General features: G+C 38.6%; 1 protein-coding gene and 1 long non-coding RNA gene across 6 annotated transcripts in view; one reads left to right on the forward strand and one right to left on the reverse strand.

Moving 5' to 3' along the window:
- Positions 1-7,398, reverse strand: part of RELCH (RAB11 binding and LisH domain, coiled-coil and HEAT repeat containing) — a 141,768-nt gene extending 134,370 nt beyond the window's left edge. For 3 of the 5 annotated variants that reach the window (XM_077135313.1, XM_077135312.1, XM_077135315.1), the window contains exon 1: positions 6,606-7,397. In XM_077135313.1, coding sequence (XP_076991428.1) covers positions 6,606-7,122 — 517 coding nt within the window. In that variant the 5' untranslated portion in view covers positions 7,123-7,397. Of the gene's footprint in view, positions 1-6,605 lie in introns of all 5 variants that reach the window. The other 2 variants (XM_077135314.1, XM_077135316.1) reach the window with 1 other exon arrangement.
- LOC143661993 (uncharacterized) lies at positions 7,058-10,814 on the forward strand. The gene is made up of 3 exons (XR_013165066.1): positions 7,058-7,592; positions 9,074-9,237; positions 10,509-10,814. It is a non-coding gene; the product is annotated as an uncharacterized LOC143661993 (long non-coding RNA).
- The last annotated feature ends 11,860 nt before the right edge of the window (positions 10,815-22,674 follow it).

The following is a 22,674-nucleotide window of genomic DNA, read 5'->3' on the forward strand; positions in this document are numbered from 1 at the left end:
ACTCTGAGGCTATGAGAGTCAGCAGTACCCCATACAGAAACTGTTTAGAACACTGAAAAAGTGATCAGATTTCAACTAGAGATATGAAAGAAGCTGATCTGGATAAGACTAAAGTAGATTAGAAAACAGGCTAAAGGATGATATCATCCATATTTTAAAACTTCAACTTCTGTGTGAGACCAAAGGGAGAGATGTTTATTTGGTACAAAATTTATATTTTGGGTAGCACATTACCTAATTTAACTTGTACGGTCAGTTCAGTTGAAAAACATAATTACATGGAATCTTGAGTAGGGCTGAGATCTTGTTGCTTTGTCCAGGTTAGTGTGATGCCCAGATATATCCTATAGTAACTTGAGCAGCGAATAAAGAAGTCCCCTATAGGGGAGAAAAGAGGAAATATTCAACTTCCCGTCTGGAGAATTTCTGATATTCTTGCAAGCAGTTTAGATAACTAAATCAACAGGTGGAGCCTTCAATCTTGGAGTTCACCTCTATGAAACTTATTTCTGCAAAGGATAGGCTAAGCCTACTTAAAATTATGCCTAAGGAAAAAAGATTATGCCTAAGAGCCGCCCCAGAGAACCTCTTTTGTTGCTCAGATGTGGCCTCTCTCTCTCTCTAAGCCAACTCTGCAGGTGAACTCCTTGCCCTCCCGCCTACATGGGATATGATCCCCAGAGGGTAAACCTCCCTGGCAACGTGCAACAGATCTTCCGGGATGAGATGGGACCCAGGATCAAGGGATTGTGAAACCTTCCTCACCAAAAGGGGAAAGAGAGAAATGAACAAAATAAAGTTTCAGTGGCTGAAAGATTTCAGAATCAAGAAGCTATCCTGGAGGTTATTTTTATACATTATAAAGATATCCCTTTTTAGTTTATGGTGTATTGGAATTGCTGAAGGGAAGTACCTGAAATTGCTGAGCTATGTTCTAGGAGCCTTGATTCTTGAAGACGACTGTATAAAGATAACAATTTCTACAATGTGACTGTATGACTGTGAAAATATTGTGTCTGATGCTCCTTTTATCCAGGGTATGGATGAGTAAAAAATAAAAAATAAATAATGGGGGGATAAGGAGTAAAATAAATTGGGTAGATGGAAATACTAGTAGTCAATGAGAGGGAGGGGTAAGGGGTGTGGGATGTATGAGTTTTTTCTTTTTTCTTTTTCTGGAGTGATGCAAATGTTCAAAAAAATTATCATGGTGATGAATACACAACTATGTGGTGATACTGTGAGCCAATGATTGTACACCATGTATGGACTGTATGTGTGTGAAGATTTGTCAACAAAAATATTAAAAAAAAAAAAATATATATATATATATATATACACATTTTTTTCCTGTCATCATGGATCTAAAAATAAAAGTTTTGACTACAAAAGTTCTAGAGAGGGCACTGCAATGGTGGCTCAGTGGCAGAATTCTTAACTGCCATACCAGAGACCTGGGTTCAATTCCCAGAGCCTGCCTGTGCGAAAAAACAAAACAAAACAAAACAAAAATATTCTAGAGAAAATTTATGAGAGAATCTTTGCAACCGTGGGGTAGGCAAATATTTTTATATAGGACACAAAGTACTTGAACTTTAAAGAAAAAAACTGATAAAACTTGACCTCTATGAAATTAAAAACTTCTGTTCAAAAGACATTAAGATGAAAAGGCAAACCAAAAACTGGGAGAATATATTTGCAACTCATATATTCGATAAAGGACTTGGGCCCATGATATATAAAGAGCTTTCACAACTTAATAATGCCATCCCTCCTCAAAAAACCAACAAAAAACCCTAATTTTAAAAATGGGCAAAAGATGTGAACAAATACTTTATAAAACTGATCAAAGCAAATAAGGCTCAATACCATTAGTTCTAAAAGAAACGGAAATTAAAACCATGGTGACACTGGTGAAAACAGGTAGGAGGTATTATTGGAATTGTAATTCACTGCATTTTTTTACATTAATTTTGCAACTTTTCTGTAAGTTTGAAATATTTCAAAATAACTTTTAAAAGTCTATCTTCCTCTCCCCAAAAACCACAGTGAGATACCACTGCATCCTCACCAGAATGACTTCAATTAAAAAGCTTGAAATACCAAATGTTTCTGAGGATATGGAGCAATTCAGACTGTCATACATATCTTGTGGGAATTTTAAATGGTACAACCACTTTGGAAGATAATTTGGCAGTTTCTTATAAACTGAAACATATACTAACTATACAACCCAGCAATTCTACTCCTAGTTGTTGCTCAAAATAAATGAAAACACATATCCATGCAAAAATTTGTATATGCATGTTCATAGCAGATTTATTAAAAATGGCTGAAAATAACACAAATGTCCAACAATAGGTGAATGGATAAATCAATAATGGTATGTATGCAGAGTATTCAGCAACAGAAAGGAATGAACTCTAATACACACAAAAATATGGACAAATTCAAAAACATTATGCTAAGCAAAAGAAGCTAGATACAAAAGAATATGTGCTTTATGATTCATTTATATGAAATTTTATCACAGGTAAAACCTATCTATAGAGATGATTCCCAACCAGGGGAAATTCTGTGCCCCTTCTGCCAGGTCAGGGACATCTGGTAATGCCTGGAGACACTTTTGATTGTCACAACTGGGAGTGGAGCTCGGGCAGAGGGACATGCTACTGGCATCTAGTGGGTACAGGCCAAAGATGCTAAGTATCCTACAATGCAAAGGACAGCCCCCACAACAAAGAATTATCAGACCTAAAATATTAATAGTGCCCTGGTTGAGAAATCCTGATTTAATTGTGATCAGTAGTTAGCTAGGGATGAGAGTGGGGGAACTGAGTGCAAAGAAACAGAAAGGAATTCTGGGAATGATGGCAATGGTCTATATTTTAATTGTGATTGCTGTTAAACTATTGAATATGCTTGTCAAAACTCACTGATCTGTACACTTAAAATGGGTGCATTTTATTGTATGTAAATTTTACCTCAAATTTGATGGAAAAAATATATAGTGTTACTCAAATAATATTTACAAATGTTAACTATCCTTCCATCAAGGTTGATTTTCAAATCATACTGAATAATTTTCATTAGAATGGACTGTATTTGGGATCAGGTATAGTCTGTTTACCACAGACTAATAAAATAAACTTCCTATTTCTTTTGAGCTGAATGTCAAGTACTGCTAAACTATGACCTAATAACAGCCAATATGATAAAAGACTATCACAGGGGCAGTGTGACAGTGGCTCAGTGGCAGAATTCTCAACTGCTATGCCGGAGACCGGGTTCGAATTCCCAGTTCCTGCCCATGCCAAAAAAAAAAAGACTATCACAAAACTTATTTTATGAGGCAATGATGATCATGAAAAGATAAGACAGATCAGGCTTTGAATCAACTATACCATTTAATAACTTTAAAGAACTTGGGCAAGTTATATAAACTCTCTGAGCCTTAGTACTGCCATCTTTACAATGGGAATATCTACACCTACAATATAAGGTGGTATGAAAATTGAGAGAGAACATGCAAAAACCCACTTAATCACTATTTCCTCCATCCCTTTTTCCCTATAAAGCACAAAAGTTTGAAGACAGAAAGCTTACCAAAATTTGCTGGGTTTCTTTTTTAAGCTGTGAGATGGTTAAAATTTTTTAAAAAAAGGCTCATAATAGACTTAGATGACATCTATAAAAACAAGCTTCAAGATTGCACAACCTCTTTTGTTAAACTGGAATATATCACTCATAACGTCATTACAAGAATTAATAACATACTGAAATGCATAAATAAAACCAAACTTTCTATGTGGAAGGTTCTCAATATATTATTATTATTATTATATAATGTTTGAAACAAGAAATTTTTGTATTTCTATTACCAGTTTTTTCAATTTAATAAAAGTGACTCTTTTTACATATATAAAATTTGAACCTTCACTCCAGAAAGCACAAACCCTAAATATCATCCAATCTAAGATGCCATTAATTGCAACTTGCACACTATTTTATGTACCATTAAGGAAAAAAAGCTATTAAATAAACTACGACACATCATTGATTAAAAGCCAGATATCAATTTCAGAGATGTTATAATACGAAAAAACATGTGCCGTAGAATCAATGAAAGAAATAAAAAGTGCTGGGTGCACATTTATGTATGGAATATATTTCTGAAACTATTATTCTCACTCATATGCTGTGTTACTTAAAAACAAGAGACTGGCAGAAAGGCCTCAAAGGCTGGTATTAGCAAGTCAAGGTAGGAGCTAGGGAAGAAAATCAGCAAAGGAGGGTGGAAAAAATTTTAGAAAAGCTATTTCATTAAAGCCACTGAATCACCAAACAAGTTCATTTCAAAGCCAAAACAAGAATGCCTTTCAGACACACATTTTCATACAATGATGAAAGAAATGAAAATTAGTAAAATCACTTCTGGAACGTAATCTGCTTATACTGCTCAAAAGACTTCAATTTTAAAATGATCTCTGATCCAGAAATTTCATTTCAAATGGGATTTGAATTTATCCAAGGAAATTGTTCTGGACAAGCAAAAAGATACAGCTAAGAGGATACTCATCACAAATCTGTTTACAAAACGGAGAAATCTAAGTGTTTAAAAATAAAAGCTTGTTGAATCAATTATGAAATTTATATAATGCAATACCATTATGACATGAAGAAATATTCATAGGCTAAGTATAAAACTATTAAAACAGTTTAATCTAATTTTTGCTTTTAAAATTATATGCACAGGGTGGGCTACCATGGCTCAGCAGGCAGAGTTCTCGCCTGTCACGCCGGAGACCCAGGTTCGATTCCTGGTGCCTGCCCATGCAAAAAAAAAAAAAATATATATATATATATACATATATATGTATATATATGTATATATATAATATGCAATATGCACAGTAAAGTCAGAAAAAGGCAGATTACATAGGGTAGTGAGAAGATGGATAATTTTCCTTCTTTTCCCCCATTGCTCATCTATCTTATTACTTTGTGTCTTGAATTTAACAACTTTCCATATTCAATATGAAAAAGGTCCAAATAAATGAGGATATTAGAAAAGCACAAGAACACATGAATATTTGATGGTAGTTCAAAGAAATTTGTACCTTTTAATCACAGGACGTATGTTATTGAAGAAAACTACAGAAATGTATAACGCAAAGGCATTTAGAAGCAATTTTCACTCTAAAATACTGCCAAAATAGTGAGTCTAAATTATTGTAACACTTTCAATACCAAAAGTTTATTTATAACTGAGAGGAAGTTTTCACCATAAACAATATCAAGCCAATAAGGTAGAATGAAAAGGTAAAGCAATTCTTTAAAACTAAATGAATACACGGTATGAAGTAAAGAATAATTAATTTCATATATTAATAGAGTAGAAAATATGGTAGATACAACTCAATTGTGTTCAACTGCAGGCCAGGAACTGTACAAAGTGTGGGGACAAAAAGCTGTCCCTTCAAAAAAAAAAAAAAAAAAAAAGCTGTCCCTTAAGAAAAGACTATCTAACAAGAAGAGAAAAATGATATTGTCAAATAAAATACAAAAGAAGAAGTAAAGTTAAATTTTAAGTAGTATTATAATAAAAGAACCAAGCACCTAACCAGGCCTGGGGAATGTGGGAAGCCTTTATAGAGGTGACGTTTGAGCTGGGTCTTAATGAATTGGTAAGACTTGACCAGGTAAAGATAATTACTAGATAACTTAGAAATCTTAAAAAACAAAACAAAACATAACTTTGTTACAGTTCTCTGTCACACTGTAATATCTTAAAGGGCAGCAAAGAGAAAATATTTCTGAAAAGGAAGATTATCCTATATATTGAGTAAGCTGTATCTACCGACAAAAATCCCATGGCCAAGTGGGAAATGTGTTTACGAATTAACCTTTAGAGCAAATGCACTCTTTGCACTTTGACTATATCTAATTTTGGCGATGTAAGTCTCCGCCACCATTCAAAAGTAGAGAAAGAGAAAAGATTAGGCTTCAGTTTCAAAACTGTGTATTTAGCACTTGTAGCTGGCCTAATATCACACATTACAGTCATCGCAAAGACAAAGGCTTTCAGGGTGTATTTCATTTCGCAGAGAGATCCACATTTCCTATTCTTTTCTCTCTTTACGACACCAATAACACACCAAGATAAACCTTCCCGCAAGAAACTGACACTCTAGCAAGATAAACAACACTTTGAATCATTGAAACACTAAGAGTATGTATTTTAAGAATCACTATTTCCTGGTACTGTGAGGCAAGAGACTGGAGAAAAAGGAAACACTTAGATAAGCCAGTTCATACCAGAAACTTCTGAGTCCCATAATAGCCAATGAACTAGATTCTTGATATTTTATAAATATCAACGCCTATAAGGGAGAACCAGGAGCAAGTGCAATGTCAGGAAAGGGTTGGAAGCAGGAAGAACAGTCACTGTCAGATCCTTTTGCAAAGATTCTGCCCCCCGACTCTCTCCCTCACTGAAAGGTTTCTACACTGGGGGACCCTGCCCAGAATTACCACTCTCCACCGGTATAACTTCTTACAATCCCAGTAATCCCGCCGGAGGGCACCAGGCTGCATGCGCTTACTGAGCTGTCCACCGCCCGACGTCGTACTCGGTTCCCGACCTCCAGCGGCTCCGACACCGGCTACTCCAGGGATCCCCGGAGCTCCCACCCCAGGCGGGGTCCCGCTCTGCCTCTCGAAGTTGCCGGGGTTAGAGAAATAGTCGCGCAGCCGAGGCAGTTCGCGGCCGCTCTCCAGCAGCTCGGTGTGCAGCTCCAGGGCTGTCAGCAAGTATTGATCGCGCAACAGCTGGGCGGCGATGGCATCTATTGACAATCGGGCCGGGGTCTCCCCGCTGCCCCCCAGCGCCGCCGGAGCCGCCGCCTCCCCAGGAAGCCCCGGCCGCGTACCGCTCCCCAAGGCCATAGGATCCTGTGGCGACAGCGAGCCGGCGGAGCCTGGATCTAGGCCACCTCCGGCACCCAGCCGAAGTCCTGACCGCCGCTCCTCGCTCGCGGCTACCTCGTCGTCGTCCTCATCTGAATCGCTAAGGAAAGGATTCACGCCGCCGCCACCAATGCCACTACCTCCAGACGCCATCTTATCCTGTCAGGAGTGTGGGCGCCTCCCAAATGGGGTCTGACAGGCCGCAGTCCGAATCTCTCCTTTACCACAACCGGAACTGCGCGCCTCCACAGCCCCTGCTGTGTCCGTCCCACCTTCTGATCCGGAGAGCAGGCGTGGGCTCGGAAGCAGAAGGTCCTTATGCAGCACCACCCGTTACCTCAGCCGCGACTGCACCAGAAGCCGAGCTCTGCAGGCGTCTTCCTGGTCTCGGGTCTCGCGATAGACGGCGCGTGTCCGACCCCGAGCCCCGCCTACCCCCTCGCCAGAGCCCCGCCTGAGCACCGCGGGTTCCCTATGCTAGAGAACCAAGATTGAAGGCCCCGCGCCCCGCTCAAAAGCATAGCCCCGCCCCCAACTCTTCAAGAATTGGCCGGTGGAGGAGAGAGGGGGCGTGGGCCGAGGGGTGTGACTCTAGAATTATCGCGAGAGCAGCGGCTGAACGGGTAGGTGTAGGGGGGCGTTCCGTTGTTGAAAGATGGGTACCGTGGTGGTTTAGGAATACTTTCTTGGCATTCGTTTTAGGGGCAGAAGGAGATCGCTGCCCGAGAGCCTTGGTGGCCCTGGGTCTTTTCCTCCGCGTTGAGAGGAAGTCTTATTTCCGACGTCGGGCCTGACCCGGATAAACCCCAAGTAGCGCACAGGGAGCAACACCGAAACTGACTTTGTGGGCGCGTTTCTTCCCTAGAGCGCTTCATTTTTTTCTCACTTTTTGTTGTGTTTTGGTAACATTTTCTCCGCCCGAGGAGCCAGTGCCCAGGGTGGTACCCCAGAACCTGGCTTTCTTCCTCAGCCATGTGGCTCAGGCCATGGAGGCCCTCCGCCTCGGGGTTAGCCCTGGAATAAGGCGGAAAAGGGGGCGGGGCGGGGAGGTGGGCAGAGAACACAACAAGGAAAACAGAGCCCTGAGGCTGGCTTGTCGTTGGTCTGCGAATAGCCTCGACTTGACCCGCAAACTATTAGGTGCTCCATAAACGGTTAGAATTTAATGCACCACAGGAGCCCTTGAAAATATTAAATGCAGCGCGTCGCTAGAGAGGTTAAGTAAACTGCAGCCTGGAGATGTTCAGCGACCTGGGCAAGTTAACCCTACAATTAGTATGAGGAGGAACTTAAGTCATCTGTCCTTAGGTCCAAAGATATTCTTTTTTTTCATTAATACTGCAGTGTTTCTGACTAATCAATTTATGCTAAACCAATACTTTGTGAAACTCAGTTGTTTTAAAAGATGTTTAGGGCGGGCCACAGTGGGTCAGCAGGCAGAGTTCTTGCCTGCCATGCCAGAGACCAGGGTTCGATTCCCGGTGCCTGCCCATGCGGGGGGGGGGACGTTTACGAGAAATTTTATTTCCTTATCAAGCGTTCGCACATAAAGTAAGTTTGCTCTTAAGTTTGGAAGTTTAACGTTTATTATTTATTTCGTTCCTTGACTGCAAGCCGAGGTGATGAGGGAGCTATGCAGTCAACAGTTTTTGAGCACTGTTCCTGAAACCCTCTGTTTTCTTCGCACACATTCGCACACACATAGACCAGTTGCCACTTTTGCAGGGTTTATGTTTCCTTTCTTATTGTACAGATTCCAATAAGCACCAAAATAAATAGGTAGAAGTTATTTTGACTATCAGAGAAGTTACATATAACTTTGAAGCAGTAAAGTATCTCCTTTAGCTCTGTGGGAAAATAAAAATAGAGTGTTCTTATATGATCTTAGGTCAGGTTATTCGTTTCAGTTTACATGTAAGTGGATGCCAGTAATTAAGTATCAGTTTACCCAGGGTCAGTAAACTAAAATTTTTATTTGAATGTGGTTGTGGGAGTTTTTGGTTACGAGAAAATGTTAGCTGTGTGTTATAACAAGAATGTAAAAGTATTTTTATAACACATTACCTCCTAATGTTCTAATGCTAAATATTTTTTGTGCCAAAAGTTGAAGAAATCCGTGAAGAAAAAATCCATGATCATAGGAAAATATTATCAAAATAGCCAATTTTGTATCCTGCTAGATTTTTCTAAGCAAAAGGGATTGCTGATTGTGATGGTTAGGTTCTGCTGTCAACTTGGCCAAATGATGAGCCCCTGTTGTCTGGTCAGGTGAGTACTAGCCTGACCGTTGCTGCAAGGTATTTCGTGGCTGGTTGATAAACCTGAAGGTGTAATAAGTCATCAGTCAGTTGATTGCATTTGTGGCTGATCACATGTGTGATCAACTAAGGTGTGTCTCCCACAGTGAGATAATTAGTTGAAGGCTCTTAAGAAAGAAGAGAGACTCTTTCACTGCTTCTTCAGCCAGCAAGCCTCTCCAGTGGAGTTCATCCAGATCCTTCATCAGAGCTGCCAGCCTCACAGCCTGCCCTGCGGATTTTGATTCCCATTGGTTGCCTAGAAAAACCTTTATACATCTCATATTTACAAATCTCTCCTGTTGGTTGTTTCTCTAGAGAACCCTAACACACTGATCCTTATCTTAACTGAGTGTGCCAGAGGGATTGAAAATGAAACCAATTTGAGGAATGGAGGAATAGGAGCAAATATTGAATGGCATGGAAAGGCATTATTAGAAATGCATATACAAAATTTTCATCTCCATGGGAATTTTAGAGATCTCTTCCACTCAGGATTCCTAAAGGCTTATAAGGTTGAAGAACCTAAATTCAAACTGCTGTGGGTCCTTTAACAAGTAGTTTAACTTCTCACATTCATCTGTCAAAGGGGATAATGAAAGTATACAGAAGTGGGAAAATAAGATGAAATACCATTTGTGATGTGCTTGACAGTACCTTGAACATTACACACAATAAACGTTACTAGTCAGTTATTAATGCAATACTAGTATATATTCAGGACACTTGACAGGTTTTTAAAAGTCAAACAAATATTGACTGCTGTAACAGCTAAGGCCTGAAAAAAGCAATTAAGTAGGGCCCAAATGGAATATCTTTTATTTAGGGCTGAGATCTGAAAAGCTTGAAAATCAGTTTAAGACGTGATTCCTCAGAGAGTTTAAGATAGTACCTGTAAAAGTTCTTCCATGATTTACTTCCTATACAAATCTGTAGTTTCCTGATTTTACTTCCTATAACTTAGGACAAATCAACTGGTCAATCTTCCCATTAGGTATATATCTTTTATAGTATACATAGAGGATTTTCTTATCATTTAAAAATGTTAAAGAAGTAGCACGCTAAATTATTAATAATTGTTGATCTCTGTAATAATTTATTATTGATATTGCTGGAAATTTTTCTTTCTACTTAGCATGAGTTGCATTAATCTAGGCCGTTACAGCTAACGTTTTATCTAAATGATGTGGACAGTCATTGAAGTTTTGTTTTGTTTTGTTTTTTTATTTTTTGCATGGGCAGGCACTGGAAATCGAACCCGGGTCTCTGGCATGGCCTGCAAGAAGTCTGCCTGCTAAGCCACTGTGGCCCACCCTGAAGTTTATACCTTAAAGAAGAAAACTTTAAAGATTCCTTTTTTTTCCAAGTACTTCAGATACTGTTTGAAAAATTTTTGGTTTTAGTAATCTTAAAATAAGCACAAATAACCTTTGAAATGGAATATTTGGTTGACTTAAAATTTTAATAATATCTATACATGGTAAACATTCCACAGGTGTAAACTAGATCATTTTTGTTGGTATATGGATATGTGGCTACTTTTTTTTTTTTTTTTTTTGCATGGACAGGCACCAGTAATCGAACCCAGGTCTCCAGCATGGAAGATAAGAAGTCTGCCTGCTGAGCCACCGTGGCCTGCCCTATGTCTACTTTTAATTTTAATATTTATGTATTTATTTTGGAGATTTCCAAACATTTCAAATATGGTAAACATGCAAAGTTTTCTTTTTAAATAAACCTGAATAAAGTATTGTTCTCATTAGAGAAAAATAATATCACTTAATATAAATGTGCATGGTAATAAGTAGTATGTGATTGGTGAATCACTGCAATTTTATATGTAGTAAATGACTAAGGATTTAAGCATAAACTTTTTTTTTAATTAAGGTATCTTGAATCTTCACAGATCATGTGTATGTTACAGAGGAATAAAAAAAGAAGCAAGGCAGTCTCTAGTGGCTACAGGTCAAATTGCATATACTTTAGAAACCATAATCTTAAATAATTTGTTCAATTAAGTCCTTGCTAAATGCCTAGGACTATGATAGGTGCTAGAGATGTTGTGAGGATTGTAAAAAGATACAAGTCCTGTCCTGCTGTCATGGAATTATGGTGAAGTAACGGAGGCAGATATTAATCCAAATAGTCAAAGATATACCTATGTAATTACAAACTGAAATAAAGGTCTTATTTGTAACTTGGACTGCAGTGCTCCATGAGGCAGTGATGGTTGAAAGCTCAAGTTGATATTAGGAGTCAGTGGGGTGAACAAGAGTGGAGGATAGGTTGAGAAAGCATCCTAGAGAGAGGAATTGTGCCTATGAAAGCCTTGTAGCAGAGATCACGTGGGATACTTTGAAGAAAGAAAGGCCAGTGTAATGTTATGTCAGAGCAAAGGGGAGTGATCTGAGATGAGGCTGGAAAGGCAGAAGCCAGTTCATGTAAGACCTTGTTAGTAATATGAATTTGGATGGGGGTGAAATGATCAGATTTACATATTGAAAACAGAACAAAACAGTAATGCTTTGGCTACAGTGTAGGAAATATATCACAGAGGGGTTTGAGTGAATAGGGAGACCTATTGTTACATTGTAGAACTTCAGCTGAGAGACAATTTACCTTGGACTACACAGTTGTTATATGTTGGATTGAATATGGGGGAAGAAAAACTTTATGATTCACATCCTTGGATGGAAGTTGGTATCCTTCTGAAGGGTAAGGGAGGATATAATGACTATTTAGACATACTCAAATTGAGTGTCTGAAATATCCAAGTGTCATGGTTGGAGTTAGACATGTGGATTTACATGTGGAAGCTGTAATTTGTTAAGACATTTGCATACAGGTGGAAACCGAAGCCAAGAATGTTGTTTAAAATGCTTATAAAGTATTTACTGAAAAGAGAGGTGGGATTAGGAACAATCTTTGGGTAACTCCAAAAGTCAATGACCAGATAGAAATGGTTCTACATAGATCAGAGAAGCAGTAGGAAAACCCAGGGAGTAATGCACAGAAGCAAAGGCATGCGAGTTATTTAAAAAAGGAGTCTTGGTCAACAAGGACAAATTGAATGGAGAAGCCAAGAAAGATAATTTAAAATAGCCATAAAAGAATTTAAAATAAGCATCTAAATTGGTATGACCACTATGCCAGTATCTTTTAAAGATGAAAAGACCATTTACTCTAGCAATTCACTTATAGAAATGGTGTTTTAGTTTGTTAATGCTGCTGGGATGCAGTATACCAGAAATGGTATATTTTTAAGAGGGAAATTTATTAAGTTACAAGTTTATAGTTCTAAGGACATAAAAATGTCCAGAATAAGGCATCTGGAGAAAGACAACTTGACCCAAGAAAGGCAGATTTCTGTCACATGGGAAGGTATGTGGCTGGTGTCTGCTGGTCCTTGTTCCTGGATCCGTTGCTTCCAGCTTTTGATGCCAGTGGTTTCCTCTGTAAGTATGTGGGGCCTTCATTAGCTCCTCTGGGATACAGCTTTGGGTTTTGATTTGCTTTGCATTTCATGGGAAGGCACATGGCAACGTCTGCTGGGCTCTGCATCTCCAGACATCCATGTCTAGGCATGTCTCTGCAGGTACTACAGGCATCTCCTTATGTCAGCATTTCTGGCGTCTCTGAAGCAACTGTCTCTTTTCCAAGATATGTGCCCTTTTAAAGGACTCCAGTAAACTAATCAAGACCCACCTTGAATGGGTGAAGTCATATGCTGAATCACCGTATTGATATTTCTTTTAGTCTCCAGTATCTTAATGCAGCTAGAAGTAAAAACCGAAATTGTGGAATTGTAACCCATACCAACTCTGAAATCTGTTCTACAGCTAATCATTGTGATGTGCTTTTTTGTATATACATTATTTTTCACAGAAAAGAAAAATTTGACTGTGATGATAAAAAATGTTTATTCCTTCTTAAACTTCCAGTGTTTTGGAGTAACTAGAAGGAAAAATCTGAGATGATGGTATCATGACAAACGCTCGAATCTGGGACTACTTATTGAAGAGTGCTTTGAAAACTGCTTTTTTCTTTCTTTGCTTTGTATATATGTTATTCAATAAAAGTCAAAAACACAGACACACACACACAATTGGGTGTGCCACATCTCCATGGAAGTAATTAATCAAAATGTCACACCCACAACTGAGTGAGTCAGTCTCCATGGAAACAATCTAATAAAGGTTTCTGCTCTACAATATTGAATGAGGATTAAAGGAATAGCTTTTCTGCTGTACATAACACTTTCAAACCAGCAGAGATGGCTTTTAAACTTATTTGTCCATAAAATAGTTTGAAATAAATTTCTCATTAAAACCTACTCTATATATGCATGCATATGCATGGGTATACACACAGGGAAAAATGAAAATTCAAAACAATTATTTACCTTACTACTTCTAATGTTCTTTACTATAATGCATGCTCTATCCTCTCCTAGTCTAGCCTGACACATGGTATTATATCCTATTTCATTTCATTTTAAAAATAAAAAAGGAAAGACTTCCTGGAAGATGGCGGCTTAGTAAGACGCGCGGATCTTAGTTTCTTCTCCAGGACACCTACTAGGGGAGTAGAAACGATACAGAAAGCGCCCAAAGCCACAACAGAGATAAAAAAGACAGCGTACCCCATCCTGGAACGGCTGGCTGGCTGAGAGAAGCAGCTCGGGTGAGATCGCCGAGGCGCGCGGGCCTTACCGGGCGGGGTGGCAAGCGGCCGGAGTTACTCCCTTCCCCCTTCCCGGGCCGGCTGGGAGAATTGGAGAGGTAGTCCCCTGAAACCAAGGCGACTGGCGCCCACACCACACGCAGCCCCCGGACCAACTGAGAGAATTGGATCGGAAACCCCCAGGCCGCGGAGAACGGTGACCCCGTGACTCCCGGGGAACGTGCACTCTCTCGGGCGGGCCGCTGCCGCTGGCGCCCTCCCGCCACGCTTGTTGCCCAGGGCCGACTAGGAAATTCGGACGGGCTCTTTCCCTGGCTGCGGCGACCAGCAACCCTCCCTGCGTTCGGACACCCTCCCTGCGTTCGGACCCCGGGCCGGCTCAAGCCGCTTCGGCTAGCGAACCCCCAGGACGGCGAGAGTTTTCCAAAGTTTAAGGTCCCACAGCACCTTTTACTGGTGGGACCCGCAGACAAACGTGTGCCACGAGCGCCACCTACTGGGCAGGATAAGAAAAACAGAACCCAGAGATTTCACAGAAAAATATTACAACCTTGCTGGGTCCAACACCAAGAGAAATCTGAATAAATGCCCAGACGCCAGCAGCAGAAGATAACTGTCCACACTCAAAAGATTGAGAATATGGCTCAGTCAAAGGAACAAACCAATAGCTCAAATGAGACACAAGAGCTGAGACAACTAATGCTGAATATACGAACAGAAATGGAAAACCTCTTCAAAAATGAAATCGATAAATTGAGGGAGGACATGAAGAGGACATGGGCTGAACATAAAGAAGAAATAGAAAAACTGAAAAAACAAATCGCAGAACTTATGGAAGTGAAGGATAAAGTAGCAAACATAGAAAAAATAATGGATAGCTACAATGATAGATTTAAAGAGACAGAAGATAGAATTAGTGATTTAGAGGATGGAACATCTGAATTCCAAAAAGAAACAGAAACTATAGGGAAAAGAATGGAAAAATTTGAACAGGGTATCAGGGAACTCAAGGACAATATGAACCGCACAAATATACGTGTTGTGGGTGTCCCAGAAGGAGAAGAGAAGGGAAAAGGAGGAGAAAAACTAATGGAAGAAATTATCACTGAAAATTTGCCAACTCTTATGAAAGACCTAAAATTACAGATCCAAGAAGTGCAGCGCACCCCAAAGAGATTAGACCCAAATAGGCGTTCTCCAAGACACTTACTAGTTAGAATGTCAGAGGTCAAAGAGAAAGAGAAGATCTTGAAAGCAGCAAGAGAAAAACAATCCATTACATACAAGGGAAACCCAATAAGACTTTGTGTAGATTTCTCAGCAGAAACCATGGAAGCTAGAAGACAGTGGGATGATATATTTAAAATACTAAAAGAGAAAAACTGCCAACCAAGACTCCTATATCCAGCAAAATTATCCTTCAAAAATGAGGGAGAAATTAAAACATTCTCAGACAAAAAGTCACTGAAAGAATTTGTGACCAAGAGACCAGCTCTGCAAGAAATACTAAAGGGAGCACTAGAGTCAGATACAAAAAGACAGAAGAGAGAGATATGGAAAAGAGTGTAGAAAGAAGGAAAATCAGATATGATATATATAATACAAGGGGCAAAATGGTAGAGGAAAATATTATCCAAACAGTAATAACACTAAATGTCAATGGACTGAATTCCCCAATCAAAAGACATAGATTGGCAGAATGGATTAAAAAACAGGATCCTTCGATATGCTGTCTACAGGAAACACATCTTAGACCCAAAGATAAACATAGGTTGAAAGTGAAAGGTTGGGAAAAGATATTTCATGCAAATAACAACCAGAAAAGAGCAGGAGTGGCTATACTAATATCCAACAAATTAGACTTCAAATGTAAAACAGTTAAAAGAGACAAAGAAGGACACTATATACTAATAAAAGGAACAATTAAACAAGAAGACATAACAATCATAAATATTTACGCACCGAATCAGAATGCCCCAAAATACGTGAGGAATATACTGCAAACACTGAAAAGGGAAATAGACTCATATACCATAATAGTTGGAGACTTCAACTCACCACTCTCATCAAGGGACAGAACATCTAGACAGAGGATCAATAAAGAAATAGAGAATCTGAATATTACTATAAATGAACTAGACTTAATAGACATTTATAGGACATTACATCCCACAACAGCAGGATACACCTTTTTCTCAAGTGCTCATGGATCATTCTCAAAGATAGACCATATGCTGGGTCACAAAGCAAGTCTCAACAAATTTAAAAAGATTGAAATCTTACACAACACTTTCTCGGACCATAAAGGAATGATGTTGGAAATCAATAATAGGCAGAGTGCCAGAAAATTCACAAATACGTGGAGGCTCAACAACACACTCCTAAACAACGACTGGGTCAAAGAAGAAATTGCAAGAGAAATTAGCAAATACCTCGAGGCGAATGAAAATGAAAACACAACATATCAAAACTTATGGGACGCAGCAAAGGCAGTGCTAAGAGGGAAATTTATTGCTCTAAATGCCTATATCAGAAAAGAAGAAAAGGCAAAAATTCAGGAATTAACTATCCATTTGGAAGAACTGGAGAAAGAACAGCAAGCTAACCCCAAAGCAAGCAAAAGGAAAGAAATAACAAAGATTAGAGCACAAATAAATGAAATTGAAAACATGAAAACAATAGAGAAAATCAATAAGGCCAGAAGTTGGTTCTATGAGAAAATCAATAAGATTGATGGGCCCTTAGCAAGATTGACAAAAAGAAGAAGAGAGAGGATGCAAATAAATAAGATCAGAAATGGAAGAGGAGACATAACTACTGACCTCACAGAAATAAAGGAGATAATAACAGGATACTATGAACAACTTTACGCTAATAAATACAACAATTTAGAGGAAATGGACGGGTTCCTGGAAAGACATGAACAACCAACTTTGACTCAAGAAGACATAGATGACCTCAACAAACCAATCACAAGTAAAGAAATTGAATTAGTCATTCAAAAGCTTCCTAAAAAGAAAAGTCCAGGACCAGATGGCTTCACATGTGAATTCTACCAAACATTCCAGAAAGAATTAGTACCAATTCTCTTCAAACTCTTCAAAAAAATCGAAGTGGAGGGAAAACTACCTAATTCATTCTATGAAGCCAACATCACCCTCATACCAAAACCAGGCAAAGATATTACAAAAAAAGAAAACTACAGACCAATCTCTCTAATGAATACAGATGCAAAAATCCTCAATAAAATTCTAGCAAATCGTATCCAACAACACATTAAAAGAATTATACATCATGACCAAGTAGGATTCATCCCAGGTATGCAAGGATGGTTCAACATAAGAAAATCAATTAATGTAATACACCATATCAACAAATCAAAGCAGAAAAATCACATGATCATCTCAATTGATGCAGAGAAGGCATTCGACAAGATTCAACATCCTTTCCTGTTGAAAACACTTCAAAAGATAGGAATACAAGGGAACTTCCTTAAAATGATAGAGGGAATATATGAAAAACCCACAGCTAATATCATCCTCAATGGGGAAAAATTGAAAACTTTCCCCCTAAGATCAGGAACAAGACAAGGATGTCCACTATTACCACTGTTATTCAACATTGTGTTGGAGGTTCTAGCCAGAGCAATTAGACAAGAAAAAGAAATACAAGGCATCAAAATTGGAAAGGAAGAAGTAAAACTATCACTGTTTGCAGACGATATGATACTATACGTCGAAAACCCGGAAAAATCCACAACAAAACTACTAGAGCTAATAAATGAGTACAGCAAAGTAGCAGGTTACAAGATCAACATTCAAAAATCTGTAGCATTTCTATACACTAGTAATGAACAAGCTGAGGGGGAAATCAAGAAACGAATCCCATTTACAATTGCAACTAAAAGAATAAAATACCTAGGAATAAATTTAACTAAAGAGACAAAAAACCTATATAAAGAAAACTACAAAAAAACTGCTAAAAGAAATCACAGAAGACCTAAATAGATGGAAGGGCATACCGTGTTCATGGATTGGAAGACTAAATATAGTTAAGATGTCAATCCTACCTAAATTGATTTACAGATTCAATGCAATACCAATCAAAATCCCAACAACTTATTTTTCAGAAATAGAAAAACCAATAAGCAAATTTATCTGGAAGGGCAGGGTGCCCCGAATTGCTAAAAACATCTTGAGGAAAAAAAACGAAGCTGGAGGTCTCGCGCTGCCGGACTTTAAGGCATATTATGAAGCCACAGTGGTCAAAACAGCATGGTATTGGCATAAAGATAGATATATCGACCAATGGAATCGAATAGAGTGCTCAGATATAGACCCTCTCATCTATGGACATTTGATCTTTGATAAGGCAGTCAAGCCAACTCACCTGGGACAGAGCAGTCTCTTCAATAAATGGTGCCTAGAGAACTGGATATCCATATGCAAAAGAATGAAAGAAGACCCATCTCTCACACCCTATACAAAAGTTAACTCAAAATGGATCAAAGATCTAAACATTAGGTCTAAGACCATAAAACAGTTAGAGGAAAATGTTGGGAGATATCTTATGGATCTTACAACTGGAGGCGGTTTTATGGACCTTAAACCTAAAGCAAGAGCACTGAAGAAGGAAATAAATAAATGGGAACTCCTCAAAATTAAACACTTTTGTACATCAAAGAACTTCATCAAGAAAGTAGAAAGACAGCCTTCACAATGGGAGACAATATTTGGAAATGATATATCAGATAAAGGTCTAGTATCCAGAATTTATAAAGAGATTGTTCATCTCAACAACAAAAAGACAGCCAACCCAATTACAAAATGGGAAAAAGACTTGAACAGACACCTCTCAGAAGAGGAAATACGGATGGCCAAGAGGCACATGAAGAGATGCTCAATGTCCCTGGCCATTAGAGAAATGCAAATCAAAACCACAATGAGATATCATCTCACACCCACCAGAATGGCCATTATCAACAAAACAGAAAATGACAAGTGCTGGAGAGGATGCGGAGAAAGAGGCACACTTATCCACTGTTGGTGGGAATGTCAAAGGGTGCAACCACTGTGGAAGGCAGTTTGGCGGTTCCTCAAAAAGCTGAATATAGAATTGCCATACGACCCAGCAATACCATTGCTAGGTATCTACTCAAAGGACTTAAGGGCAAAGACACAAATGGACATTTGCACACCAATGTTTATAGCAGCGTTATTTACAATTGCAAAGAGATGGAAACAGCCAAAATCTCCATCAACAGAAGAGTGGCTAAACAAACTGTGGTATATACATACGATGGAATATTATGCAGTGTTAAGACAAGATAAACTTATGAACCATGTAATAACATGGATGGACCTAGAGAATATTATGCTGAGTGAATCCAGCCAAAAACTAAAGGACAAATACTGTATGGTCCCACTGATGTGAACGGACATTCGAGAATAAACTTGAAATATGTCATTGGTAACAGAGTTCAGCAGGAGTTAGAAACAGGGTAAGACAATGGGTAATTGAAGCTGAAGGGATACAGACTGTGCAACAGGACTAGATACAAAAACTCAAAAATGGACAGCACAGGGCGGGCCGCGGTGGCTCAGCGGGCAAAGTGCTTGCCTGCTATGCCGGAGGACCTCGGTTCGATTCCCGGCCCCAGCCCATGTAACGAAAACGGAGAAACAAAATACAATAAAACAAGAAAATGTTTAAAAGATGTTTCCCTTTCTTCCTCTCTTCCTTCCTTCTATCCTTCCTTCCTTCTCTCTGTCTTTCCTTTAAAAAAAAAAAAAAAAAATGGACAGCACAATAATACCTAATTGTAAAGTAATCATGTTAAAACACTGAATGAAGCTGCATCTGAGCTATAGGTTTTTGTTTTGTTTTGTTTTGTTTTGATTTGATTTTACTATTATTACTTTTATTTTTTTCTCTAAATTAACATTCTATATCTTTTTCGGTTATGTTGCTAGTTCTTCTAAACCAATGCAAATGTACTAAGAAATGATGATCATGCATCTATGTGATGATGTTAAGAATTAATGAGTGCATGTGTAGAATGGTATGATCTCTAAATGTTGGGTTAATTTCTTTTTTTCCGTTAATTAAAAAAAAAAAAAAGAGAAGGGATAATTGGAGATGAAGGGATACAGACTGTACAACGGGACTGGATATAAAAACTCAGAAATGGACAGCACAATACTACCCAATTGTAATGCAATTATGTTAAAACACTGAATGAAGCTGCATGTGAGGTATAGGTTTTTTGTTTTTGTTTTTTTTGTTTTTTTTTCTTTCTATTATTGTTTTAATTCTTATTCTGTTGTCTTTTTATTTCTTTTTCTAAATCGATGCAAATGTACTAAGAAATGATGAATATGCAACTATGTGATGTTATTAAGAATTACTGATTGTACATGTAGATTGGAATGATTTCTAATTGTTTTGTTAATTCTTTTTTTAATTAATAAAAAAAAAAGTTAAAAAAAATAAATAAAAAAAAAAATAAAAAAGGAAAAAGCTAATTGCAATCCACTAGATTAAGTTTGTGATGGATCACCTCTCCACTGTTTGATAAATATTGTCACATTGAAAATCTCTCAATTTTACTGTAAGAGACATGCTTAATTGCAGCAATATTTGTAGTAGGGACAATTAGCAACAATGTTTATTGGCAGGAAAATGTCCAAATAAATTGTAGATCTATCCTTATGTCTGAATGAGATAATTCACACAGCTTTTTTGATAGCGCTCACTAGAGTAGGCTTATAAAACAAATTCAGTGGCTTTGCATCTATACTGGTAAAAACATAATATGCTATACAAGTAAGATGGTAAAAGCAAGAGTTGCAATGGTGATTATAAATTAATACAATTATTAAAAATATATATCCACCCATTCTGAAAAATATTAAATAAGTTATATAACTACTGTGTGCTCAAGAAGTGGATTATAACTCCCAACTCCTTAAGTGTTAGCTGCATATAATAGCTTCTTTCCAAAGAAATCAGTGTGGATGAAGGAAAATGAAATGAAATTTACAGTAGATAAACCTGAAAAAACTCTACTTCACCATGTAATAGCACTTTACATGGTGTAGTTTTCCTTCCCCGAATCCATAACCCTAGTCTAATCATGACAAAAACATCAGACAAACGCCAATAGTAGGGAACTAAAGTTCTACATGGCCAAGAGGGCAGTGTAAGACACTCCAATATGCCATTCCCCCACAGAATCTTTGAACAACTAGCAGTGACATCTTCAAAACTGTAGGAAATAAAGGGTTGCAGTAACTGAGCAAGTGCCAAATCGAGAAAACGCAGCTTTAAAGATAGTAGGAGACAAAAAAAATAAATGGTAGGATGGGGGAGGATTGTAAAAATGATGGCTGAGTAGGGAGTTCCAGGAATATGTCCCTCCACCAAAACAGCTATTGAACTGACAGGAACTATCTGGATCAACTGGATTTGAAACTCCAGAGTCTAGTAAAACACTGTGCAGCATCCAGGGAGGAATGGAAGGAAGAGGCTGGTAAGTTGTGATATATATATGCTGGTGAGTTTCACCCTGAGTGGCCACCTCCCCTTCTCCCAGCATCATGGCAGGCAGCAGTGGGGATTGGAGCTTGCACTCCTGGCATAGCATGCTTGTTCCAGGGTGGGTCATAAAGACCAAGTCCTCGAAACACTGGCAGGTGTAGTCTGATCCCAGATCTCTACCTTTGATCAGCTCTTTCAGATTGTAGGGGACCAGCTCCGAGGGCAAAGGTCGCAGAGGAATCTTAAAGACAGAAATTTCCTCAAAACTATGGAAAACAGTTAAAGCACTGCATTAACTAGGAAGTACAGAAACAAGAAAATGCAGCTTCAACTATGGACTGTAGTTTATAGTGCTTTCATCAATTATAACATTACCAATGAATGCAAGGACAGGAATATGGGAATCCTGTCCATAAACTCCTCTAAAAAAAAAAAAAGCAGATTCAAATACATAGAAGAAGTTGTTCCTGGTGCCCTGGATATCCCCTCTGCCATCCACTCCACAATTCTGGGTGGAACCAGCTTGTACTCCCATTGTGGGTCCCTGGCCCTATTCCAGAGGGAGCAGAGTGGCCCTGAGTACATACTGGGGTGCATGTTTATCAGCGCTAATCTTTTGGGTGGAAATCTGGGACACTGAGCCAAGGAACATGTCTCAGACTTGCCCTCTCAATGTTTGTTCTGAGGGCAGAGAAATGGCTTGCAGAAAGCTGGGACAGTATGAGAAAATATTAAGTTGAAGTGGACTGGGGTAAAGGACTACCTGTAGTAATACAGTCAACAGAGCACCCAGAAGGGGGAAGAGGTCTATTTCAAAAGCAGTAGAGGGGGCATTCACTGAAACTTCTATAACTGTTCATAGGGAGCACCAAAAGCCTCTAGTCAGCATAAACCCAACTCAGGCTTAGATAAGTCAGAGGATACTACACTTTATATTTGCTTTGGGTTGATCATGATAAGAGGGCTAAGCCCTGAAGGGGATCACCAGCCAAAGCAGAGCCAATTTGTAAAGCTAGTGAAAGGTATTTTTTGCCTTGGACTGTTTTGATTAGTTCTGGCATTCAAAAAAAATCTGTTATGTCAGTAGCTCGACACAAACTTAAGGAACAAACTAAACAGATTTAGTTTGGGGACTAAATCCAAGAGTTAACACTTTAAAATATTAAAATGTATAGTGTACAGCAAA

The sequence above is a fragment of the Tamandua tetradactyla genome, chromosome 18, assembly GCF_023851605.1.
Source record: "Tamandua tetradactyla isolate mTamTet1 chromosome 18, mTamTet1.pri, whole genome shotgun sequence".
NCBI lineage: Eukaryota > Metazoa > Chordata > Mammalia > Pilosa > Myrmecophagidae > Tamandua > Tamandua tetradactyla.